Source organism: Schistocerca cancellata, chromosome 12 (assembly GCF_023864275.1).
Source record: "Schistocerca cancellata isolate TAMUIC-IGC-003103 chromosome 12, iqSchCanc2.1, whole genome shotgun sequence".
Classification (NCBI taxonomy): Eukaryota; Metazoa; Arthropoda; class Insecta; order Orthoptera; family Acrididae; genus Schistocerca; species Schistocerca cancellata.
In genome coordinates this window covers 94,271,801-94,299,354 of record NC_064637.1, presented here as the reverse complement: position 1 = coordinate 94,299,354, position 27,554 = coordinate 94,271,801, and the positions used below count along the sequence as shown (strand labels likewise).

Genomic DNA, 27,554 nt, shown 5'->3' with positions numbered 1-27,554 from the left:
GCCTTCTGCGTTCCCATGCATTTGATGATTACTGATTCTTCCGCCTCTAGGGGCAGTTTCCCGATAGAAAGACAACAGAGTACCAAAGAAAATCTGTCTGCTCTTCGCCCTCTTCGTCAAAGCAATTGGCAGAATGGGGATGACTTCATATGCCACGACTGCCGCCAATTCTGATTATTTTGAAAATTTAAGGGGTGGCGGGTCTCGAACACAGGGCGCTACCTTGAGACCACGAGTGTGCACCCGTGACAAATAAGGATGCAGAATGAAACTTCCTGGCAGATTAAAACTGTGTGCCCGACCGAGACTCGAACGCGGGACCAGGAAGTTTCATATCAGCGCACACTCCGCTGCAGAGTGAAAATCTCATTCTGGAAACATCCCCCAGGCTGTGGCTAAGCCATGTCTCCGCTATATCATTTCGTTCAGGAGTGCTAGTTCTGCAAGGTTCGCAGGAGAGCTTCTGTATAGTTTGGAACGTAGGAGACGAGATACTGGCAGAAGTAAAGCTGTGAGTACCGGGCGTGAGTCGTGCTTCGGTAGCTCAGATGGTAGAGCACTTGCCCGCGAAAGGCAAAGGTCCCGAGTTCGAGTCTGGATCGGGCACACAGTTTTAATCTGCCAGGAAGTTTCATATCAGCGAACACTCCGCTGCAGAGTGAAAACCTGATTCTGAAAACATCCCCCAGACTGTGGCTAAGCCATGTCTCCGCTATATCCTCTCTTTCAGGAGTGCTAGTTCTGCAAGGTTCGCAGGAGAGCTTCTGTAAAGTTTGGAACGTAGGAGACGAGATACTGGCAGAAGTAAAGCTGTGAGTACCGGGCGTGGGTCGTGCTTCGGTAGCTCAGATGGTAGAGCACTTGCCCGCGAAAGGCAAAGATCCCGAGTTCGAGTCTCGGTCGGGCACACAGTTTTAATCTGCCAGGAAGTTTCATATCAGCGCACACTCCGCTGCAGAGTGAAAATCTCATTCTGGAAGGATGCGGAATGTTTGTGATGCAGTTTTGTGCCTAGGAGTTTCCACACCCACTACCAGACTTGACCAGAAGACGTAACCGAGGGCTTACGATAGTCATACGGGGTAGTCCACAACTGCATTTCATTGCTGCACACAGTGTGGCGTTATTAATTGGCAGTCCGTATTTCCTGATCACCGCACCACTACAAACGCCATAGTGGCGTTAACGTAAGCCTATGCATGAGAGAGTCATTCCGTCATCTGCCTGCTGACTGCTGCCAACGAATATTCCAGAGAGTCCATTATTTCTTCTCTGATGACAGGCATTCATAAGAACTAAGAAAGGATTACGATTTGTTTGGTGGAATATAGGGGTCTCTCCCCTTGTCAGACATGGTGGACTGGAACCTTTGAAGCGAATATGCCTCTGCTCATGTTCCCATGCCGTCCAACATCAGACCACTGTCTCATCCGAGTACGCAACATCTCCGTCTCTATACTCTATCATGCCTGGTAAGAGCGACAAACGCGAACAATACAATTGCCCAGCGGTGGCACTTTCACCTATATCTTCAGTCAGTTACCTAACCACAGGTGCTGTCTACCAACAGGAAGTTACACTGACATCTATATCTTCAGGGTGCTACACTTCTGTTGTCAGACACTGTAATAGAACTAAAGAGTCAGTGAGGTATGGATTGGTTTTGTGGGCGTCACGTGATATGAGAACGCCCACAAAAAATGTGACTAGTTTGAGATATGCGGGAGATATGAAATCAAATAGAAGCCAGCCATTGGTTTTCAGTTTTCATTACAGAGGAGTGACATCATTATCATTGCGTCAAGTAAGCTCATTAAAACCTAAACTGCAGGTTTTCCATAGCTAGCACATATAGGCGTTTATGGTGCTACATGGCCAGTCCTTCAAACCTGTCCTCTAATTGGTGCTACACTTATATAACGTTGAGATGACAGGATACGGAAGTGATTTGTGCAAACACCGAAAGTTTTTTTTTTTTGAGATGTTCTCAGATGGCGTAATTAATTAACGCATTTAGTAGATGATAAGGATTCCTAAAGTACGATGGCAAAGATATTCGGTTGTCATGACAGAACAGCAAATCGATTTCGCTGAAATCTGTCTCTCTATAAGGAAATAAGACTTAACTGTGCGCATGTGATATAAATAGCTTTAAAACATGGACTGTGTGTCGAAAGGAGGATATAAGATGAACATCAACAAAAGCAAAGAGGAGGAGGAGATTACTGTTTAACGTCCCGTCGACAACGAGGTCATTAGAGACGGAGCACAAGGTCGGATTAGGAAAGGATAGGGAAGGAAATCGGCCGTGCCCTTTCTAAGGAACCATCCCGGCATTTGCCTGAAGCGATTTAGGGAAATCGCGGAAAACCTAAATCAGGATGGCCGGACGTGGGATTGAACCGTCGTCCTCCCGAATGCGAGTCCACTGTGCTAATCACTGCGCCACCTCGCTCGGTAAACAAAAGCAAAACGAGGATAATGGAATGTAGTCGAATTAAATCGGGTGATGCTGATGAAATTAGATTAGGAAATGAGACGCTTAAAGTAGTAAATGAGTTTGGTTATTTGGGGAGAAAAATAACTGATGATGGTCGAAGTAGAGAGGACATAAAATGTCGACTAGCGATGGCAAGGAAAGCGTTTCCGAAAAAGAGAAATTTGTTAACATCGAGTATAGATTTAAGTGTCAGGAAGTCGTTTATGAAAGTATTTGTATGGGGTGTAGCCAAGTATGGAAGTGAAACGTAGACGATAAATAGTTTAAATAAGAAGAGAATAGAAGCTTTCGAAATGTGGTGCTACAGAAAAATACTGAAGGTTAGGTGGGTAGATCACATAACTAATGAGGAGGTATTGAATAGAATTGGGGAGAAAAGAAATTTATGGCACAACATGAATAGAAGAAGGGATCGCTTGGGAGGACATATTCTGAGGCATCAAGGGATCACAAATTTAATATTGGAGTGCAGCGAGGAGGGTAAAAGTCGTAGACGGAGACCAAGAGATGAATTCACAAAAAAAAAAAAAAAAAAAAAAAAAAGATTCAGAAGGTTGTAGGTTGCAGTAGGTACTGGGAGATGAAGAAGCTTGCACAGGATAGAGTAGCATGGAGTGCTGCATCAAACCAGTCTCTGGACTGAGGAGCACAACGACAAAACATACATATTACATTTTACTCACCATAGAATTCTGTAACTGAAAAATTTACAATATATTCCAAATAACTATAATACATTATATAGCACTTAAACGAGCAGAATGCGAAATATTTACAAATGCCGTGCAAAACCAAACCCCGTGTCTAACAACAACAACAAAAATTGCAGGAAATGGCATGAACTGCTTATCTGATTATCTAGTGCACAAGCATCATGTGACTCTAAAATGTCTCACTAGGCTGAAGTACCGACCAAGAAGCATCATGTGTTTCTAGAATCTTGATGCCTCAGAATATGCCCTACCAACCGATCACTTCTTATAGTCAAGTTGTGCCACAAATTTCTCTTCTCTCCAATTCTATTCAATACCTCCTCATTAGTTATGTGATCTACCCATCTAATCTTCAGCATTCTTCTGTAGCACCACATTTCGATATATTCTATTCTCTTCTTGTCCAAACTATTTATCGTCCACGTTTCACTCTATACTATACTCTAGATGCAAACTCCACACTGTAACGTATCAAACGGACATATTAGGGTAACTGTATAACTCTAGAATCACTCACCGGCCAAGAAGCATCATTTTTTCCAACATAGGTCGGCCGGTGTGGCATGCAAGACTATGTAGCGAACAAAATACACAACAAATAAGGGGTTATACCTGTTCCTAGGACTACTCCAGACTTCTCAATGGTGTTATTAACTTCATTATGACGTTTTCATTAATTTATGTTCCTGTGCATCTCTTGTTATCCGTTTGTATGCTCGAAATGACTTTGAGTTTGGACGGTTATGAATCAAATGACAGAACTGTCATTCTAGTTAAGACATTCAATTATATATATGTTTGTGTTTCGGATCTATGTCTCTGTCTGGACTGAAGAGGCTATTGTCAGTTTACTATTTTTGTTCTATTTTGTAAGCTTACAAATGGCACTATATTGAAATGTGTTCTTCATTCTATTGTAGGATACAATTCGTGTTGAAACAGTTCCAGCACTTCAATATTTTGTTTTAGTGCTTATGTACATATATGGTTGTTTTAATAAAGGAAAAAAAAGCGGTTCTAGGCGCTACAGTCTGAAACCGCACGGCTGCTACGGTCGCAGGTTCGAATCCTGCCTCGGGCATGGATGTGTGTGATGTCCCTAGGCTAGTTAGGTTTAAGTAGTTCTAAGTTCTAGGGGACTGATGACCTCCGAAGTTAAGTCCCACAGTGCTCAGAGCCAATTTTTTTGTTCCTACATATACTATGTTCTAGATGCAAACTCCACCCTGTAACGTATCAAATGGAAATGTTAGGGTAACTGTCAGTAATTAAGTCAAATTTGTCTGTTTGGCAGGTTATAAGCCTACGATATTCTGTCTAGGTCGGTATCCCATTGCCACTAAAACCACTTTTTTTTAAAAAAATATTCGAACTCTAATAATTACCTCCCATCGAAACTAGACTGGGGATAACAATCTGAAAAAGGAAGCCTCCGCCAGTGGTTACAGTACACTGTATTCCCTAGGAATTTTTCAAAGTGTTACTTAAACAGCTGCCTTCGCCCCCACTAAAGGCAGCTAATGTCTGTGCACAACCAGAATTCAGCCTAAATTTCAAGGTGAACTACCCACTCAGAACACTTAGATATCATTGTCACTTTCAGACTGTTGCCCTTACCTTGGTCTACGTGCATTTAGAGAGGTACTGTCCTGTATTCACAGGATCTACTCCTGGCCTCCAACCAGCTGGAAACCCTGGAACCAGGCATGTTCCGGCACACCCCCCTGCTGCACACATTGGATCTCAGAGAGAACATCCTCAAGACCCTCCCTGGAGATGCGTTTGCCGGGATGCGGGGCTTGCGCTACCTGCGCCTGTCCCACAACCGGCTGGCCTCACTGCCAGCTGATGTCTTCAAGGAGACCACTGGCTTGCTGACACTGGAGATGTCAAACAACCTCCTCGAGGAGTTGCCAGAGCAGCTGCTGGCCAACTGCCCTGAGCTGTCGATTCTGTTTTTGGGCCACAACCAGCTCAAGAGACTGCCTGGGCGACTCTTCATCAACAGCACTGATCTCTGGTGTGTCTGGCTAGAAGACAACAATCTCTCGAGGTACGCACTTTTTCTAATTGCTCTTTTTAATTACTTGTTTACTTTCTTCTTTGGAACAGATCAAATGTACCACCCTTGTGATACCAATGCACACTTTAATGACGACGTGTATATATAAGGGGCAGTCAAATGAAAACTGAACACTTGTCACAATGGGACCATGGAATGGTTCCATTCAAAAGTAATCACTACCGCATCCCATTGGGAGATGAGATGATCAGCTGCTGTTTCTCAAAACGTTGTGTGTCAAATACGATCCAAAACCGCATCCACTCTTGGACTTCCTTATACGACTGAAAGCGACGTCATTCTATGTTTTCTTCAGGTCGACAAAGATGTGAAAACCACATGGTGAATGATGTGGGATGTATGGAGGATATTTCTTTATTTCCTAGCCACTCGCTGAAGCATAGCTAGCGTGTGATTGGCACTGCGGAGGCGGGCATTATGGTGCAACAGGATGATTCTGCCTGAAAGTATTCCTAGGGGTTTTGACTTTATAGCTCAAGGCAGTATGTGCCAAATGTCTTTGTAGTGATACATATTGATTGTGGTTCCACGCTCGATAAACCCGACGAGCAGAGTGCCTCTGCAATCGAAGAAAAAGGTCATCATGACCTTACAGTGACACCACTCTCAGTCCGAGGGCAAATGGCTTGGGTGGCAGCTGCTGGCAAACAATCAAGTGCTGTTCACATAGGTCCCGTTAAGATCAAGATGACCTTCTTCTTCGACTGCAGGTGTCATCTGTTCGTCAAGTTCCTCGTCATGAAGTCAAAACACCCAGAAATACAGTTGGATACAATTATCCTGTTGGACAATAACTTCCACCTCCCACAGTGCCATTTGGACGAAGGCTAACGTTTGTGTTGTTAAATACTTCAACATCTTCCTTAAAGCCCAAATCTTTCACTGTGTGTCACGACTATGGTGACCTGATGAAGGACACCTGTGGACGTCTGTGCAAGAATGGGTGTGACCATGGATTCATCAGCGGCCCACTCTGAGAAACAGGAATTGATAATCTTGTCTCACAGTAAGATAAATATGGTAACTTGTGTGACGATTACTTTTGAATGGCCCCATTGTAGCAGGCATTTGATTTCCATATGATTACCCCTCAGAGACTGATACTGTTGTCTAGAATACTCCAGATGTTTCTGATAGGCTGTCCACCTTTGGATGTGACCGTTGTACGGGTGAAGAGTTATCTGAGGATAGTGAAGTAGTAACTGGGGTGGCCACATCTATGTGATCAGACACTCAATTTTAAAATCTGATGAAACTGTATCATCATCTATTGCCCTACTTTCCAACTACTGTTAACCCCAGGGCTCAAAAGCCTATGTATGGATGGTAGTTAGTCTTATTTTGTCATCCTGATTCTAATAGTAGTGAGCCTGCAATATGATTTACCTACAAGTGAGCATATGTGACCGTTCCATTTCAAATCCCCACAAATTATTAAATGTAGTTATGTGAATTGACTGAATACCATCGCGAAAACAATTGAGATGTGGCTGTTTGAAGAATGTTAAAGGTTATGGTGACAAATAATGCATGAAATCAGATATTACAGTGGGTACTTTCTTTATGTTACGTCACATAATTAGGCCCAGAGAACGACTTCCAACCAGAGGGCTTCTCCTCAACCTGACTCAGTTTCACACATGCATGTATGAGGGAACACTGCACCATAGTTCTTAATAACAGAGGCACTTCTGTTATGTATTTATTTGCCAATACCAAGCCCTCGATTCTAAATGAATATGCTCTTCCTATATGGGAATATACGTAAAGTAAGAGAGCAGTTTGTGAGACAAGAAAGATGATGTATGGAAGATTGAGGCTGGCTATGATACGTGTATGAACAGATGAAGTGGTTAAGCTGTAACTCGCCTAAAGTTGGAAATCCGGGTTCGAGCCCGAGTCCAGCACAAGTTTCCAATGACATTGTTCTAACAGCGTCGAAGGTGGATCATACTCGTCCATCTATTTTTTTTCTGCGAGGAGAAAACTTTATGGATTTCAAAGCTCATCACTGTTTAACTATCTAGCCACAATATTTAGGCTTACAATTATGCCTTGATTCTCCATTGTGCAGTGACCTTATACTGGACCCTTTATCTCTTTTAAGACTTTTCACTCACGAATGAGATAATTATTTAGCTCTTTCTTTCGAACAATGCAAGTTCCGCAATCATCTAGCCCAACAGAACTTGCTCAGTATTTTGCACACTTGGTGTTTGAAGTTAGTTGAGAGACTGTGAGATTTTAAAAGGTTACTCAAACTCTCGCTTCGATCATCGCATTAGTTTCTGCCTCATGCGACATCTCCTGTGTTAAGATTGGTTGGTTGGTTGGTTTGTGGGGGTTAAAGGAACCAGACTGCGATGGTCGTTGATCCCTTTTTCCAAAAAACTAAAATCACCCACAGAGAATAAAAAAATGAACGAACAACAGATAAGACGTCAGACGACACAGGACAAGAAAGACTTAGACAGTGATCAGACAAAACAAATCAAAATTACACACGAGGGAAACACTGGTCGAGAGCTCGTAAACCGCTCAGGGAATCGCTACAGATCACGAAGGACTCACCTGAGCAGGAGCGGATATACCATAGAAAAAAAAAAGAAAAAGCCAACCACCGAGGACACACTAAAAACTCAGTTTAAAATCGGAGGCCAAAAGCCAGAATCAACACTAAAAAACATAAACCCTGAGATTAAATGATAAAAACCCCCTGCCCGAATAAAACGCAAAACTAAGTCCACCATGGCAGAGTCATCTATCAAAAGAGCAGGGATTGTGTCAGGCAGCGCAAACGTCTGCCTGAGCACAGCTAAAAGGCGACACTCCAACAAAATGAGGACCACAAACAAAACGGAGCTGCAGCGACATAGAGGTGGGTCCTCACGGCGCAATAAGTGGCCGTGGGTCATCCGCGTGTGCCCAATGCACAGTCGGCAGAGGACGACAGACTCCTTGCGAGAGACTCGCAAGCAGGAGTACCAGACAGTCATCGTCTCCTTGACGGCACGGAGTTTATTAGGGGTGGCCAGACCGCGCCATTCAGCGTCCCAAAGCGAGATAACTTTGCGGCGTAAGACTGCCCTCAAATTAGTCTCCAGGAGGCCAATGTCCAGAGATGGTGTACTGGTGGCCTCTTTCGCCAGGCGGTCAACATTTTCACTGCCGGGTATCCCAACATCGCCTGGTGTCCAAACAAAGACCACAGAGCAGCCGCAATGGGCAAGAGTATGCAGTGACTCCTGGATAGCCATCACCAGACGAGAACGAGGGAAAGACTGGTCGAGAGCTCGTAAACAGCTCAGGGAATCGCTACAGATGACGAAGGACTCGCCTGAGCAGGAGAGGATATACTCTAGGGTACGAAAGATGGCGACCGGCTCAGCAGTGTAAACGCTGCAGCCAGCTGGCAATGAACGTTGTTCAGAATGGTCCCCTAGGGTTAGCGCATAACCGACACGACCAGCAACCATCGAGCCGTCAGTGTAAACAATGCCATAGCCCTGATACGTTGCGAGGATGGAAAGAAAGCGCCGGCGGAAGGCCTCCAGACGGACTGAGTCCTTCGGGCCCTGTGCCAATTCCAGCTGAAGGCGAGGGCGAGGCACACACCACGAGGGTGTACGCAGAGGTGCCCGGAAAGGAGGCGGAAGAGGTAAAGCCCCAAGCCCGGAGAGTAGCTCTCTGACGCGGACCGCGATCGTACATCCAGCTCTGGGCCGACTTTCTGGATGATGGACGTGCGAGTGTGGGAACAGTAGACGATAGTTAGGATGTCCGGGAAAGCTGAAAACATGCGCAACATAAGCGGCCAGCAAACGTTGGCGCCGTAGCCGCAGTGGAGGGACACCCGCCTCCAAAAGTATACTGTCCACAGGGCTGGTCCGGAAAGCACCAGTGGCAAGGCGGATCCCGCTGTGGAGGATTGGGTCCACACCCGCAACGCAGCTGGGGATGCTGAGCCATAAGCCAGGCTCCCATAATCCAGACGAGACTGGTTTAACACCTGGTAGAGCCGCAATAGGGTATATCGGTCGGCGCCCCAGCGGGTGTCGCTCAAGCACCATAGAGCATTTAGATGCCGCCAACACATCTGTTTAAGCTGCCGAATATGAGGCAGCCAAGTCAACCGAGCATCAAAAACCACACCCAAAAACCTATGTTACTCCACCACTGCAAGAAGCTCGGCGTAAAGATAAAGCCGCGGCTCCGGGTGGACAGTGCGTCGCCAGCAGAAATGCATAACGCAGGTCTTGGCTGCCAAAAACTGGAACCCATGAGCTACAGCCCAAGACTGCGCCTTACGGATAGCGCCCTGTAGCTGACGTTCAGCAACTGCAATGCCAGTAGTAAAGGCAGAAGTCGTCAGCATACAAGGACGCTGAGACGGACGTTCCCACCGCTGCAGCGAGCCCGTTAATGGCTATTAAAAACAGGCAGACACTTAAAACAGATCCCTATGGCACACCGTTCTCCTGAACTCTGGAGGAACTATGGGAGGCCACGACTTGCACGCGGAAGGTACGATACGACAGAAAATTTCTGATAAAGATTGGCAGAGGGCCCCGAAGACCCCATCCATGAAGCGTAGAAAGGATGTGATGACGCCATGTCGTATCGTACGCCTTCCGCATGTCGAAAAAGACAGCGACCAGGTGCTGACGGCGGGCGAAGGCAGTACGGATGGCCGACTCCAGGCTCACCAGGTTGTCGGCGGCGGAGCGGCCTTTACGGAACCCACCCTGAGATGGACCCAGAAGGCCCCGAGACTCCAGTACCCAATTCAGGCGCCGGCTCACCATCCGTTCAAGCAACTTGCAAAGAACGTTGGTGAGGCTAATGGGACGGTAGCTGTCCACCTCCAAAGGGTTCTTGCCTGGTTTCAGAATGGGGATAACAGTACTTTCCCGCCATTGCGACGGAAACTCACCCTCGACCCAAATACGGTTGTAAAAGTCGAGGAGCCATCGCTGGCAGTCCACTGAAAGGGGTTTCAGCATCTGACAGTGGATGCCATCTGGCCCAGGAGCGGTATCAGGGCAAGCGGCTAGGGCACTGCGAAATTCCCACTCACTGAATGGAACATTGTACGATTCTGGATGGTGGGTGTGAAACGAAAGGCTCCGACGTTCCATCCGCTCTTTAATGGAGCGGAAGGCCACTGGGTAATTGGCAGAACCAGAACTCAGAGCAAAATGCTCTGCCAAGCGGTTGGCAATTACGTCGGAGTTAGTACAAACTGCTCCACTCAGTGAGAGCGCAGGGATGCTGACAGGGGTCCGATAGCCTTAGAGGCATCGAATCTTGGCCCAGACCTGCGATGGAGTGACATGGAGGCCAATGGTGGACACATACCGCTCCCAGCACTCCTGCTTGCGTTGGCGGATAAGGCGGCGGGCTCGTGCACGCAGCCGTTTGAAGGCGATAAGGTGTACTATGGAGGGATGTCGCTTGTGACGCTGGAGCGCCCGCCAGCGATCTTTAATTGCTTCAGCGATCTTTAATAGCTTCAGCGATCTCAGGCGACCACCAAGGCACAGTTCGCCGTCGAGGGGACCCAGAAGAACTGGGAATGGCAGATTCTGCTGCAGTAACGATGCTGGTGGTGACTGAGTGAACCACCGCATCAGTGTCATTAGAGAGAGGCTCAAGAGCGGCAATGGAGGAGAACAAGTCCCAGTCACCCTTATTCATAGCCCATCTGCTGGGGCGCCCAGAAGAGTGACACCATGGCAGTGACAGAAAGATCAGAAAGTGGTCACTACCACACAGGTCATCATGCACACTCCATTGGACAGACGGTAAGGGGCTAGGGCTACAGATCGAAAGGTCAATGGCGGAGTATGTGCAATGCGCTGCACTGAAGTGTGTGAAGGCACCATCATTTAAAATCGAGAGATCGAGCTGCGCCAATAAATGCTCAACGGTGGCGCCTCGACCTGACCCACCCCACAGAGGGTTATGGGCGTTGAAGTCACCCAGTAACAAGAAAGGTGGCGGCAATTGGGCTATCAGCGCAACCAGGAAATGCTGTGCGACATCACCATCCGGTGGCAGGTAAAGACTGCAGACGGTAACAGCCTGTGGCGTCCACACCCGAACAGCGACAGCCTCTAAAGCTGTTTATAGAGGGGCATAATCGCTGTGAAGAGAGTTAAGGACATAGATGCAGACGCCACCAGACACACTTTCATAAGCTGCCTGGTTCATATAATAACCCCGATAGCCACGGAGGGCGGGGGTTCGCATAGCTGGAAACCAAGTTTTCTGAACAGCAATGCAGAAGAAAGGGTGAAGGCTGATAAGTTGTCGGAGCTCAGCTAGATGGTGGAAGAATCCGCTGCAGTTCTACTGGAGGATGATATTGTCCATGTCTGAGAAAGGCGTGACGGGACTGGAAAGCCAGATTATGTCGCTGGGTCACCTGCTGCCTCCGATTGACCACCTGTGCTAGTGCTATCAATGGTGTCTGAGGGACCGGCGAGATCGAGGTCCTCAGCGGACGCCAGAATCTCCACCTCGTCCTCAGATGCAGAGCTGGAAGGTTGCGGTGGGGTGGGTGCCACCACGAGTTCCTTGGGCTTAGAGCTCTTCTTCTTAGATTTCTCACACTGCTCCTTAGGTTTCACTGGCTGTGAGGGCTTCACCGATTCAGTCTCCGGGACTGAGGAGGATCGCGAAGCCCGACGACCAGCTGATTGTGGGCACTTACGTCACTGTCGGTCGGCAGCCGTCCCGCTGGTGGAAACCTCGGAAGGGAGGGACCCAAGGGACCCCTTGCGAGCGTGAGAAGCCAAAGAAGTTGGACACTTCTCCGGCTGAGAAGCAGGGACGGATGTCCCCGATGTGTAGGGGGTTTTGCTCTCGAGGTAGGTGGCTTGGGAGTAACAGGGGGGATAGTGCCACCCACGGGCAAGGGGCATGAGGCGTTGTATGGCTCTGTGATGTGACTGGAGTATGCTGAACTGATGGGGCTAACACGGTTGTCGTTGCAGCAGCATAGGAAGAAGTCATTTGTACCGGATGTAGTCGTTCATATTTCCACTTGGCCTCAGTATAGGTCAGCCGGTCCAGGGTCTTATATTCCGTGATTTTGCGTTCTTTCTGTAAGATCCTGCAGTCTGGCGAGCAAGGTGAATGGTGCTCTCCGCAGTTTACACAGATGGGAGGTGGGGCACATGGAGTATTGGGATGTGATGGGCGTCCGCAATCTCGACATGTGGGGTTGGAAGTGCAGCGAGAAGACATGTGGCCGAACTTCCAGCGCTTAAAGCACCGCATCGGTGGAGGGATATAGGGTTTGACGTCACATCGGTAGACCATCACCTTGACCTACTCTAATAATGTATCAGCTTTGAAGGCCAAGATGAAGGCACCGGTAGCTACCTGATTGTCCCTCGGACCCCGACGAACACACAGGACGAAATGTACATCTCGGCGCTCTTCATTGGCGCGCAGCTCGTCATCAGACCGCAAAAGAAGGTCCCTATGGAAAACAATACCGTGGACCATATTTAAACTTTTATGTGGTGTGATGGTAACGTTAACATCCCGCAACTTGTCACAAGCAAGTAACCTGCGTGACTGGGCAGAGGATGCTGTTTTTATCAAGACTGACCCAGAGCGCATTTTGGACAAGCCCTCCAACTCCCCAAACTTGTCCTCTAAATGCTCGATGAAGAACTGAGGCTTTGTGGATAGAAAAGACTCCCCATCAGCTCTCATACAAACTAAGAATCGTGGCGAATAACTGTGACTGCCATCCTGAGACGTACGCTCCTCCCGCGCTGTGGCCAGTGAGGGGAACTTTTTCGGATTGTACTACTGAGCATTAAATTGAGCCCGAAAACGCTTGGAGACTGCTGCCGGCTGGCCACCAGTGAGAGATGATGTACCACGATTAATTGCGGGTCATCCGCCCTGATGCCACCTACTCCGACCAAGAGCCCTCCCCACGGACGCCACCCAGCCACAGCAAAGGCCACCTGGCAGACGGCCATTGCCGGGAGTCCCGATGCCCCAGGGAGATGGGCAACTACTCCTTGGCATACGTGGGGAGTTAACGGCACAGGCATCAGTAGAGCGACCCCTGTGTTGTCAGGGGGCTACAACCAACAGGGTACATGGCAGCCCCATCACAACAGACAGGCTACCGTGCTGGATTTTAGGTGACACGTAGTCCATGGTCGTCGTCTCCGCAAAAAGCAACACTACACAGTGCATAGTGAAAATTGCATCCATGAACACATCCTCGCCCAAGAGATGGAGAATGAGCGGGACGGCAATGCGATGACGAGAAAGCGGGATAGAGGTCTTAATGCACGATGGACAAAATGCACCATGTAAGGCGCCCTTCCCCAGTCGGCTCGCTCTTCGGAAGAATTTTGAGATATGGAGGTCAAACCCGACAGGGGACCATCACATTAAGTCTCCGCTATATCCTTTCTTTCAGGAGTGCTAGTTCTGCAAGTTTCGCAGGAGAGCTTCTGTAAAGTTTGGAAGGTAGGAGACGAGATACTGGCAGAAGTAAAGCTGTGAGTACCGGGCGTGAGTCGTGCTTCGGTAGCTCAGTTGGTAGAGCACTTGCTCGCGAAAGGCAAAGGTCCCGAGTTCGAGTCTCGGTCGGGCACACAGTTTTAATCTGCCAGGAAGTTTCATATCAGCGCACACTCCGCTGCAGAGTGAAAATCTCATTCTGGAAACATCCGCCAGGCTGTGGCTAAGCCATGTCTCCGCTATATCCTTTCTTTCAGGAGTGCTAGTTCTGCAAGTTTCGCAGGAGAGCTTCTGTAAAGTTTGGAAGGTAGGAGACGAGATACTGGCAGAAGTAAAGCTGTGAGTACCGGGCGTGAGTCGTGCTTCGGTAGCTCAGTTGGTAGAGCACTTGCCCGCGAAAGGCAAAGGTCCCGAGTTCGAGTCTCGGTCGGGCACACAGTTTTAATCTGCCAGGAAGTTTCATATCAGCGCACACTCCGCTGCAGAGTGAAAATCTCATTCTGGAAACATCCGCCAGGCTGTGGCTAAGCCATGTCTCCGCTATATCCTTTCTTTCAGGAGTGCTAGTTCTGCAAGTTTCGCAGGAGAGCTTCTGTAAAGTTTGGAAGGTAGGAGACGAGATACTGGCAGAAGTAAAGCTGTGAGTACCGGGCGTGAGTCGTGCTTCGGTAGCTCAGTTGGTAGAGCACTTGCCCGCGAAAGGCAAAGGTCCCGAGTTCGAGTCTCGGTCGGGCACACAGTTTTAATCTGCCAGGAAGTTTCATATCAGCGCACACTCCGCTGCAGAGTGAAAATCTCATTCTGGAAACATCCGCCAGGCTGTGGCTAAGCCATGTCTCCGCTATATCCTTTCTTTCAGGAGTGCTAGTTCTGCAAGTTTCGCAGGAGAGCTTCTGTAAAGTTTGAAAGGTAGGAGACGAGATACTGGCAGAAGTAAAGCTGTGAGTACCGGGCGTGAGTCGTGCTTCTGTAGCTCAGTTGGTAGAGCACTTGCCCGCGAAAGGCAAAGGTCCCGAGTTCGAGTCTCGGTCGGGCACACAGTTTTAATCTGCCAGGAAGTTTCAGGGTTAATCCTGCTGATTACCGGATACTCAGTCCTCGATTCATTCACTAGGAGACGGATCTTGCTTCCTGCTGGCTCCACACTGTTGCTCATCCATATTAGTCCTCCCTTAGATCTGGACAACAGGACTGTGTCCTCTGCAAATGCATGATGTGGGATTTTTTTAACTCCTACCTCGATTCCTTCGAGCTTCTTATGGAAAGCTTCCCTCATTATCCTTTATGGCGCTATATTGCACAATATCAGCGACGCACCATCTCCTTGTCTCAATCCTGTATGTTTAAGCTCTAGCTGAGTTGCTTCCCGAGCTTCACTTTACCTTCCTAAACAGAGAGACGAACTCGAAGTAGGCTGATAAGTTTCTGGGGTATTCCAAACGTGGTTAGCTAATTCATCAGTGTCTCCTGGTGGATGTAATCGTATGCCTTCTCAAAATCTATGAGGAGCGCTTGAAACTCTTCGCCATATTCCGACCTTTTTTCAAAAAAAAAAGATAAAAAATAAAAAAACTTCAAATATGTTTGAAGTTTGAAATTTTATGGGACTTAACTGCTAAGGTCATCAGTCCCTAAGCTTACACACTACTTAACCTAAATTATCCTAAGGACAAACACACATACTCATGCTCGAGGGAGGATTCGAACCTCCACCGGGACCAGCCCAACAGTCCATGACTGCAGCGCCTTAGACCGCTCGGCTAAACCTGTTCTCAGTGAGCTGTCACAGTATATAGATGCTGTTCATGGTCGAACGGCCCTTTTTGAAACCACTCTGACACTGGCCGTTCACTTCTTCTGAAAACACTTGGAGTCTACCCACTGTAAAGTCGGTCAGTATCTTACAGCAGACATTCAGAAGGGAGGCTCCCATCTGGCGGGTACAGTCCATTTTGTCATCTTTCTTGTGCATGGAGTAGATGAGTGCTGCCTTCCAACCCTCTGGAATTTCCTGCACAATCCAGTTACTCCTGATTAATTGCTGATTTCTCTTGCGGAGTATCCGGTCTCTCACCCCCACAGTGAGTGACTTCTGCCTGGGCGGCAGGTTAAGTAGGATATTTGCTGCAGCTTTCAGTAATATTTCTCGCTGGAAGGACTAGTAATGGAGACTGGAATACGTATAATAAATTATAGATGATCTAAGACCTAACGATTACATCAATACCAAAAAAATTTCTATAGACAGTAAGAGACTGTGGACAGCTAAAACTGGACAAAAGTCTGACGACAAAGGAATCCCAAAAACTTGTGGCGTTTCCTGATCTCGAGGTCAAGTTCTGAGCCCTCATACAACTATGCCACAAAACTATTTATTGTGGATTTCATCGTCAAACAGTGGTGAATTGTACTGGCTGCTGTCCATTCTGGGAGTTTAGTCCCTGGTCCACTTCTGCTGGGCTGCGTCCCGTGTCCCAAGCAATGAATCGAAACAGACTTCATATAACCGCATTTATTATGTGAGCACAGTTGACAAACAGAGTTCAGATGGTTTAAATGGCTCTGAGTTCTATGGGACTTAGTATCTGAGGTCGTCAGTCCCCTATAACTTAGAACTAACCTGAGGACATCACACATATCCATGCCCGTGGCAGGATTCGAGCCCGCGATCGTAGCAGTCGCGCGGGCCCGGACTGAAGCGGCTAGAACCACTCGGCCAGCGCGGCCGGCCACAAACAAAGTCAAAATATAAACAGCGAATGGCCATGTTTTACCAGTGACGTCAACCTAACTTTAGTAGGGAACAAAGCAATCCTTCATGCTCACAATAAGATGAATAAAAGCGAAAACAAAGCAATTTCAGTGCTAAGGTATCAGACCATAAGGTGCATAAACACTTTATCGAGTAGTTTCCTCAAGACCGAATGAGCAATACTGCATAGCGGAGATCATTTGCAAATCCGAAACAGTGTTTTTTAAACTCTTGCGGGAAAAATAAAAGCTTTACTGGGAAATTAACTATTGAGACGGATGTATCATTGCTTCATCAACATTTTGGTGAGGTACTTCAAAAGACTTGAAATTTCCCTCACGTTTTATCGTACATCAGAGTTGCGTGGAGCAATTGCACTTTCTTGTTGCGCCGGGCGATACGACGTAGAATTATATCGGTGTTGCATCGCTGTCGTCCTTGTGTGAATCGGCTAGTCGCTTCAACTGCATTTCTACATGCTCCACCAATATGTGTTGCTTCTGTGTATCGCAAGTAACATTTCACATACGCTGCTTCGAAATACATTGTGTTATCTGTAAGTATCATTGTCCATAAAAAGAGCGTGGTTGCTGTAGTAAAAGTACTACGGTGTTTTTCCTGTGACTCTGAGAAAACGGTTCCCTTTTACATCAGAGCATGTCAGATGCCTTAAAACAATTCCTTTTTGCTACAAAGCACAAAAGATTTCCGTGTTTTCCATATTTTACAGACGATTATCCCTTAGCTTTCGGCCTATACTCCGACCAGTGACCAAAACTGTCCTATTCTATATCATTCACTGGAATAGGAGTTGCTGTATTCATCTTCCTCTGTCCTTGTTGCCCATCCAAGACTCACAGAAAGGTTTCCTCTTCCCAGGCAAGATAAGTAGGCTTTCTGCGTCCCATGTAGAATTCGCTAACACTTTATGTAATAACCCACCTTCAAGCCTTCCTCTTTCCTATTATAAACAGTTTTCGTATCACAATAAGAAACAACGCAACAAAATCGCTTCAAAATTACTACATTGCAAGATGTCTGCTACAGATGGACACTATTAAGAAATTCTTCACCAGAGACAACAGAATATCGCCGTACATGAGTGTTAAGTACTTGACGTTAAGCTTGTAAGCGAGTAAAGGTTTGGACAATGTTTTGAATTGTGTTTATATTTGTTAGATCCTCAAATATTTTGTGAATAAATTCGGGGTATTTGTGCACAGTACGTTAAGCTGCCTCGAGAGATAAACACAGTTTGTTACTGCAATATTTGTGTTAAATCGGTAACACGGGTTATACATTGGAGAGCCAAAGAAACCGCTATAACTGTTTAATATCGTGTAGGGCCCCCACGAGCACGCAACGTTGCCACAATACGAAGTGGCGTAGACTCGACTAATGTCTGAAATGGTACTGGAGGGAACTTACACCATGAATCCTGGAGGGCTGTCCATAAACACCATGAATCCTGGAGGGCTGTCCATAAAACCACTAGAGTACGAAGAGGTGGAGATCTCTTCTGACTAGAACGTTGCAAGGCATCCCAGATATGCTCAATAATGTTCATGACTGAGGAGTTTGGTGGCCAGCGGAGCCACTCTGTAGAAATTCCAGACGTATAGATGTCGCAGTGTCCTGCTGGAATTGTCCAAGTCCGTCGAAGTGCACAATGGGCATGAATGGGTGCAGGTGATCAGACAGGATGCTTACGTACGTGTCTCCTGTTAGAGTGGTATCTAGACGTATCAGGGTTCCCACATCACTCCAACTGCACAGGCCACACACTATTACAGAGCCTTCGCCAGCTTGAACAGTCACGTGCAGATACGCTGGATCCATGGATTCTTGAGGTCATCTCCATACCCATTCATGTCCATCAGCTCTATACAATTTGCTAGGGATCTTTTTACGGGAGCAGCGATATCGGAGATTTGATATTTTAGCTGATTCCTGATATTCACGGTACATTCATGAAGTGGTTATACGGGAAAGTACCCGCTTCATCGCTACCTCGGACAGGCAGTGTCCCATCGCTTGTGCGCCGACTATAACACCAAGTTCAAACTAACGCAAATCTTGATAACCTGCCATTGTAGCAGCAGTAACTGATTTAACAACTGCGCCAGACACTTGTTGTCTCATATAGGCGTTGCGACACCAGCGCCGTATGCTGGCTATTCACATGTCTGTGTGTTTGAATACGCACACTTATAGCAATTTCTATGGCGCTTCAGTGTGTAACTTGCACAATGCCTCACACTCTCTTTTTTTGGATACGAACAGCTAAATAGTTACTACCTGGTTCGAAATTGTATGCAACTAATGCAGTCCTATGCAGTCTGTACTACATGATAACGTAAAAAGAAGGCAGAGAGAGATAGGATGTCAACGCACCACGAAGGACTTATCTGAATGGGGCACGAATTGGTAAATGTGGTGTACATGTGTATCAAACAAATTATTATATTCCAGGAAATTTGGATCCTTTATTAAGGAGGAAGGATTTCACAAATTGAGCAAGCCAATCACACGTTGGCTCGCATCTGGGCCTTACGAAAACAGCGCTGATTGATGGAATTATTAGATTTCCTTCTGAGGGATATTATGTCAGGTTTTGTCCAATTGGCGCGTTGGATCGTCGAAATCCCGGGCTGGCTGGAGGGCTCTTCCCATAATGCTGTGAATTATGGAGTCGTTCAGCGACCTTTGCATTGGCAAAGACTAAGACCTGCAGTAGAAACTCTCGCAGTGTGCGGGCAGGCATTATCTTGCTGAAATATATGAATAGGATAGTGTGCTATGAATGGCCACAAAATGGGTCGTAGAGTATCGCTGGCATACCGCTGTGTTGTAATGGTGACGCGGATGACAACCGAAGGGGTTCTGCTATGAAACGAAGCAGCACTCCAGTGGTTGTTAGGCTGCATGACTGCCGACAGTCAGGTCGGTATCCAATCACTTTCTGGGACGACTCCAGACAAATCATCCGCCTGGAATCTCGACGACCGTAGTAGGATTGTCTTCAGTGATGAGTCCAACTTCTACCAGCGAAGATGTGTCTGAAGGTGCCCTGAAAAGAGGTGCGATATCAACCAGACTGTCAGCCGCCATACGGTCCGGCCGATCAGCCTTCTACCGGAAATCTCGAAGGTATTCGAGCCACTGTACTCTAAAAGGTTAGTGCTACATGTAAACGAGGAGCAGCTAATCCCGCCGGAACGAATCGGCTTCCGACGCGGACACAGCACCGAGCAACAGCTGCTACGTCCGTCGGAGGACGCGATGAGTGCCCTGGAGTACCGACAGTACGCAGGGGCCGTGCTGCTTGATGTTCCTAGGGCTTTCGAATGTGTATAGTACAAGGGCCGCCTCTACAAATTGTTTGTACTGGGAGTACCGACACCACATGTCCGTCTCATCGAGTCCTACCTCAGGGGAAGAACGTCAAATGTCCGTGCTGGAGTGGGCATATCCGCAGCTAGGCCCATACAGGAGGGAGTAGCGCAGGGCTCTGTTCTCGGACCTCTGCTGTACTCCCTACATACCTCGGACACGCCAAAGGCCAACAGAGTCTCTAGGGCTTTCGACAGGGTATAGTACAAGGGCCTCCTCTACAAATTGTATGTTCTGGGGGTACCGACAACAAAAAATGGCTCTGAGCACTATGGGACTTAACATCTGAGGTCATCAGTCTCCTAGAACTTAGAGCTACTTAAACCTAACTAACCTAAGGACATCACACACATCCATGCCCAAGGCAGGATTAGAACCTGCGACCGCAGCGGACGCGCAGTTCCAGACTGAAGCGCCTAGAACCGCTCGGCCACGAAGCCGGCTACCGACAACACACGTTCGTCTCATCGAGTCCTACCTCAGAGGAAGAACGTTCAATGTCTGTGCCGGGGCGGGCATATCTACAGCAAGCCCCATACCGGCGGAAGTACCGCAGGGTTCTGTTCTCGGACTCCTGCTGTACTTCCTGTATACCTCGGACACGCCAAAGGCCAACAGAGTGTCTAGGGCTTTCGACTGTGTATAGTACAAGGGCCTCCTCTACAAATTGTTTTTACTGGGTGTACCGACACCACACGTCTGTCTCATTGAGTCCTACCCCAGGGGACGAAAGTTCAATGTCCGTGCTGGAGTGGGCATATCTGCAGCAAGGACCATACAGGTGGGAGTACTGCAGGGATCTGTTGTCGAACCCCTGCTGCACTCCCTGTATACCTCGGACACGCCAAAGGCCAACAGAGTCTCTAGAGCTTTCGACTGTGTATAGTACAAGGGCCTCCTCTACAAATTGTTTTTACTGGGTGTACCGACATCACATGTCCGTCTCATCGAGTCCTACCTCAGGGGAAGAACGTTCAATGTCCGTGCTGGAGCGGGCATATCTATAGCAAGGACCATACAGGCGGGAGTACCGCAGGGTTCTGCTCTCGTACCCCTGCTGTACTCCCTGTATACCACGGACACGCCAAAGGCTAACAGAGTCTCTAGGGCTTTCGACTGTGTATAGTACAAGGGCCTCCTCTACAAATTGTTTGTACTGGGGGTACCGACACCACACGTCCGTCTCATTGAGTCCTACCCCAGGGGACGAAAGTTCAATGTCCGTGCTGGAGTGGGCATATCTGCAGCAAGGACCATACAGGTGGGAGTACTGCAGGGTTCTGTTCTCGGACCCATGCTGTACTGCCTATATACCTCGGACACGCCAAAGGTCATCTCTAGGGCTTTCGACTGTGTATAGTACAAGGGCCTCCTCTACAAATTGTTTGTACTGGGAGTACCGACATCACATGTCCGTCTCATCGAGTCCTACCTCAGGGGAAGAACGTCCAATGTCCGTGCTGGAGCGGGCACATCTGCAACAAGGCCTATACAGGCGGGAGTACCGCAGGGTTCTGTTCTCGGACCCCTGCTGTACTCCCTGTATACCTTGGACACGCCAAAGGCCAACAGAGTCTCTAGGGCTTTCGACTGTGTATAGTACCAGGGCCTCCCCTACAAATTGTTTGTACTGGGGGTACCAACACCACACGTCCGTCTCATTGAGTCCTACCCCAGGGGACGAAAGTTCAATGTCTGTGCTGGAACAGGCATATCTGCAGCTAGGACCATACAGGTGGGAGTACTGCAGGGTTCTGTTCTCGGACCCATGCTGTACTGCCTATATACCTCGGACACGCCAAAGGCCAACAGAGTGTCTAGGGCTTTCGACTGTGTATAGTACAAGGATCTCCTTTACAAATTGTTTGTACTGGGGGTACCAACAACACACATCTATCTCATTGAGTCTACCTCAGGGGAAGAACGTCCAATGTCCGTGCTGGAGTGGGCACATCTGCAGCAAGGCCTATACAGGCGAGAGTACCTTAGGGTTCTGTTCTCTGACCCCTGCTGTACCCCGGACACACCAAAGGCCAACAGAGTCTCTAGGGCTTTCGACTGTGTATAGTACAAAGGCCTCATCTACAAATTGTTTGTACTGGGGGTACCGACACGTTCATCTCATCGAGTCCTACCTCAGGGGAAGAACGTTCAATGTCTGTACTGGAGCAGGCATATCTACAGCAAGGCCCATACAGGCGGGAGTACTGCAGGGTTCCGTTCTCGGACTCCTGCTGTACTCCCTATATACCTCGGACACGTCAAAGGCCAACAGAGTCTCTAGGGCTTTCGACTGTGTATAGTACAAGGTCCTCCTTTACAAATTTTTTGTACTGGGGGGTACCGACACAACACGTCTGTCTCATCGAGTCCTACCTCAGGGGACGAACGTCCAATGTCCGTGCTGGAGCGGGCATATCTGCTGCGAGGCCCCTATAGGCGGGAATACCGCAGGGTTCTGTTCTCGGACCCCTGCTGTACTCCCTATATACCTTCGACACGCCAAAAGCCAGCAGAGTCTCGCTTGCATTGTACGTGGACGGCACCGCGCTGTATACCACAAGCGCGAATGCGATCCTCATGTGCCGCCGCCTGCAGACGGCATAAGAGCCACCAAGTGGTGCCTCAAATACAATGCCAGAAAAAGTCAGGCAATCATCTTCTCGAGGAAAGAGATCCCCATCGACCTTCAGCCGGTGCGGATCATGGGAGGCCCCATCCCATGATGGACTCGCACTGCGAAGTATCTCTTGGTGACTTTGGACAGGCGCCTCACGTGGGGGCCACACATTAGGGATATTGGGGGTAAAGCGTGTGGAAGATTGAGAGCACTGTACCCGGTCCTGAACCCGAAGACAACCCTACCCACACGCCCTTAATAAGGCCAGTAATGGAGTATGCGGCACTCGTGTGCGGCAATGCGGCTGACTGCAACATCTGAAGACTTCAGGGCCTCCAGGTTAGAATCCTTCGGATGATCATGAAACTCCCACGTGACTTCCCCACTAGGGAGCTACATAATATCACAGGAGTGCAGAAAATATAGGATAGAATTAGACAGACGGCACGACGTTTCTACGAATAGTCACAGCAGTCAGAAACCAGGCTTGTCTCAAATCACGGGAATAAACCACATAGAAGGGGCACAACGAGATGGCCCGACCTGCTAAGGCAGTAAAAACCACCACAGCGATGTATATTAACCACCACATAATGCTCAACACGCAATAGGACCAACACAAATTATAGGACCACCTAAAATACACATTAGGAAGCGCAGGAATGGTGCAAAGCACTTAACTTTCATAACCTAGAGCTAGGCACTATCCAATTAGGCAAAGATCGAGAGAGCGACTACCAGAATTGATAGTCTGGACTGATATTTCCTTTCATAGCAGGACACCTTTGGTTGTCATCCACGGCAGGGTCGCAGCACACCGGTACGTCGACAATATTCTACGCGCCATTACGTTGTCCTTCATGGCAAGCCATGACTGTCCTCATACGGCGTACGTTTTTGCTGCATGTCTTCGTGGTTTCCAGAAACTACCTCGGCCAGCACGGTCGCAGGATTTCTCCCGAATTGTGAATGTTTTGAGCATCATAGGCAGGACCCTCCCAACTGCTCGGGATTTTGACCATCTAACACGCCAATTGCACAGAACTTTTCACTATGTCTCTCAGGAGAACATTCAACAACCCTGTCAACCAGTGCCAATCGAATAACTGTTTGCATAATGTCCAGAGGTGCTGCAACGCGTTATTGTCTCGCTCAATCTGTGAAGCTCTTTCTCTTTAATAAATTATCTATCTCAAACTGTAACCATTTCTTATTTCACACATGTACATTATACTTACAAACTTCTGCCCTATTCGTTTTTTTGTCTTAGAATGCAGGAAGAGCCTAACACATGTCACAGCGTCCTAGTTGTCTACGTAACGCCTTGCATGTGAAGCAAAATTACATTTTCTGCATTTCATATAATTATTGACCGATTTCAAAATTTAAAATGTTGTCATAATCTACTCATTAAGAAGCACACTCAGTCACCAAACAAACTGGTATAGGCATGCGTGTTCAAATACAGAGTATGAAAACAGGTAGATTACGTCACTTCTGTCGGCAACGCTTATATAAGACATGTGTCTGGCGCAGTTGTTAGATCGGTTACGGCTGATACAATGGCAGGTTATCACGATTTAAGTGAGTTTTGAAGTGGTGGTATAGTCGGCGCACAAGCCATGGGACACAGCGCCTACGAGGCAGCGATGAAGTGGGGATCTTCGCGTACGACAATTGCTCGAATGTACCGTGAATATCAGGAGTCCGATAAAACATCAGATCGACATAGCTGCAGCCGGAAAAAGTTCCTTCTAGAATGGGACCAAAGTTGACTGAACTGCAACCCTCCCGCAAAAATGCTGGGCCATGAACAAGTGTCAGGGAACGAACCGGTCAACGAAAAACATCACCGATATGGGCTTCCGGAGCCGAAGGCCCACTCGTGTACCCATGATAACTGCACGACACAAAGCTTTACGCCTCCCCTAGGCCCGTCACCACAAACATTGGACTCTTCATGACAGGAAACATATTGTAATTCTTCATGCTTCCCCGGCGATCTGTTGACATCTTGGATATTCGGGAATCCAGCCGGATGTTCGCGTCGTTCTCGCACGATATTTCAACAGCGTGCCTCGCTGTCTTCTTCAGGTGCTACCTGAGACTGATCCTTGGGTCGATCGAGTCCAGTATTTATGCCTGGGAGGAGCTGGGCGTTCCCTAATCGGTCCGCGCCGGGTCGAGTGTTCCATCTGTGGTCCGCGCCCGCCAGACTCGGCTTCAATGGACCCCTCCAGTCGCAGATGTTCCGACTGCCGTCGGCGTCCGTTCTGGCTGTCCTCAACGGATGTGGTTATCATCTGAGGTGTGTCAGACCTGGTCTGAGATGTTGGGTACTCTATCTCCTGACTGTTACTATGATTTCCACTTCTGTTTCGTGCTGGGCGCTCCCTAATCGGTCCGCGCCGCGTCGTGTGTTCCGTCTGAGGTCCGCGCCCGCCAGACACGGCTACATTGTCCCTCTCTGGTCGCTGGTGTTCCCTCCGCCGTCCGCGCACGGCCTGGCCGTCTTCTGAAGTCGAGTTCATGATCTGGGGTGTGTCAGATCTGGTCTCCAATGTCAGACACCTTGTCTCACGGCTGTTCTCTCGGTCTCCACTTCTATTTCTTGCCCTGTTCAGACGAGTCTCGTTTCAAATTGTATCGAGTGGATGGATGTGTGCGTATATGGGGACAACCTCACGAACCGTTGACCCTCCGTGTCAACAGGGGACTGTTCAAGCTGATGGAGGCTCTGTAATGGCATGGGGTGTGTGGAGTACGAGTGATATAGCACCCCTGATACGTCTAGATACCACTCTGACTGGTGGCACGTACGTAAGCATCCTGTCTGATCACCTGCTCTGTAATAGTGTGTGGCCTGTGCAGTTGGAGTGATGTGGGACCTCTGATACGTCTAGATACCACTCTGACAGGTGACACATACGTAAATATCTGCGCCCATTCGTGTCCATTGTGCACCCTGACGGACTTGGGCAGTCCCAGCTGGACATTGGATCACCCTACATGTCACGAATTGCTACAGAGTGGCTCAGGAACACTCTTCTGAACTTAAACACTTCCGCTGGGCACCAAACTCCCCAGACATGAACATTATTGAGTATCTCTGGGACGCCTTGCTATGTGCTGTTGAGAAGGGATCTCCAACCCCTCGGACTCTTACGGATTAATGGACAGCCCTGCAGAATTGATGGTGTCAGTTCCCTCGAGCACTCCATCCAACATCAGTCGAGTCCACGCCACGTCGTGTTGAGGCACTTTTGCGTGACAGCGGGGGCTCTACACGATATTAGGCAGGTGTACCAGTTTCTTTGGCTCTTCAGTGTGTAACAGTTGAAGGTTAGCGGGAATTACAGTTTGTGTATCTTTTCCACAGTCTACCTGCCGAGCTGTTTTCCGGGACGGCACCGCTGACGCAGATGTCACTGGGACACAATCCGTGGAACTGCAGCAGCTGCGACGTTAGTGCGATGTCCCGCTGGCTGACATCAAAAAACATCGACGTCGTCGATGTTGCGCCGGAGTGTTCGGGGCTCAACAGCGACATCCGTAAGGTGGAGACTATGGCCTGTTAAGAGGACGGATTGTTTAACGTGTGTATCCGGGAGAGAGATGGGGTTGGACCTCCAAGACATTCCTTAACCTGTTGAATACTGCACACAGAGGATTTACTCAGCAGGAACTGCTGTCTAGGTGTTAGACCTCAACGTGTTCTTGTGACAAGATGTAATGTATCTGGACATCAGGGGAGCTCCAGAACACCACAGTGGCAGCAGTTCTCTTTTATTTGTGTAGTACCTCGTTTCCCTGCGTCAGGACACTTTGTTAGGAGTGTTTTGTTGCCAGCACCCATAAAATAGGTATCAAGTACAGGCTTTTTTCGTGCGGCTGCAATAAACTGTCCTGAGATTAATAAATGAAAAGCATTAATTTGGTTTTGTTCTACAGTATCACTTTTGTTGTTGCCAAAGAAGTTACAGTGTTTGTAAACGACACTGGAAAAGAAGTTACACATCTAGATTGAAGCAGAAATGTACAATAAATAACGTCTTTGACAGTGTGGTGATACTGCAATGTAAAAACTGAAAAGCTGAACAGTAAATAAATGTAAGGGCAGTAAATAGGAAAATCTTTAACACAAAACTAGAGTAGTAAATCTATGTAACAGATTATATTAATAAGCAAAACCAATAAAATAAAATTAATACTTGAAAAGGCTGCTTCAGGAGGTATAAAACGTGAAGATTGATAGCAAACCAATTAAAAGAAAGAATTGTCAGTGTAACTACAGAGTATATGAGGAACGTAAGCAATATCATCAAGATAAGCATTAACGAGTAACTACAGGAAAATGGAGGAGTGTGAGGGTACCCACAGTAAATGTCAACTTTGAGAGTGAGGTGGTACATCATTTTAAAACGTTGAACAATACACAAATGTAAACGGAGGAAACAGAAGAAAACATTAACACTATTCCCAAAATTGTGCCTGTCTTCTATTGGACAATATACAAATGTAAACAGAGCAAACAGGAAAAATATTAACATTATACTCAAAAATATGTCTGCCTTCTGATTGTTGAAGGTATCTGTGCCTTAGAAATCTTAGTGGATTCAACAGTGAACTGATGTAGCAGGAGTTCCAAGACGATTTTATTGCAATAAATTTTCGTTGTTGCCATCATCAACATGAAATATTGCTTTTGTATTTCCTTCACAATGAGTATTAAAGCTTTCGTAATATGTGTTTGCAAGTACAGTGATGTACAGATTTTAAGAATATACAGGGTGAGTCACCTAACGTTACCGCTGGATATATTTCGTAAACTACATCAAATACTGACGAACCGATTCCACAGACCGAACGTGAGGAGAGGGGGTAGTGTAATTGTTTAATACAAACCAGAGAAATATGCACGGAAGTATGTTTTTTAACACAAACCTACGTTTTTTAAATGGAACCACGTTGGTTTTGTTAGCACATCTGAACAT

At 47.6% G+C, this 27,554-nt stretch overlaps 1 protein-coding gene across 1 annotated transcript in view; it reads left to right on the top strand.

Annotated features, from left to right (window-relative positions):
• Positions 1–26,138, top strand: part of LOC126109481 (leucine-rich repeat-containing protein 15-like) — a 28,186-nt gene extending 2,048 nt beyond the window's left edge. Inside the window, exons 2-3 of the mRNA XM_049914508.1 lie at positions 4,875–5,266; positions 25,940–26,138. Of these exons, the coding sequence (XP_049770465.1) occupies positions 4,875–5,266; positions 25,940–26,138 (591 nt within the window). The remainder of the gene's footprint in view (positions 1–4,874; positions 5,267–25,939) is intronic.
• The last annotated feature ends 1,416 nt before the right edge of the window (positions 26,139–27,554 follow it).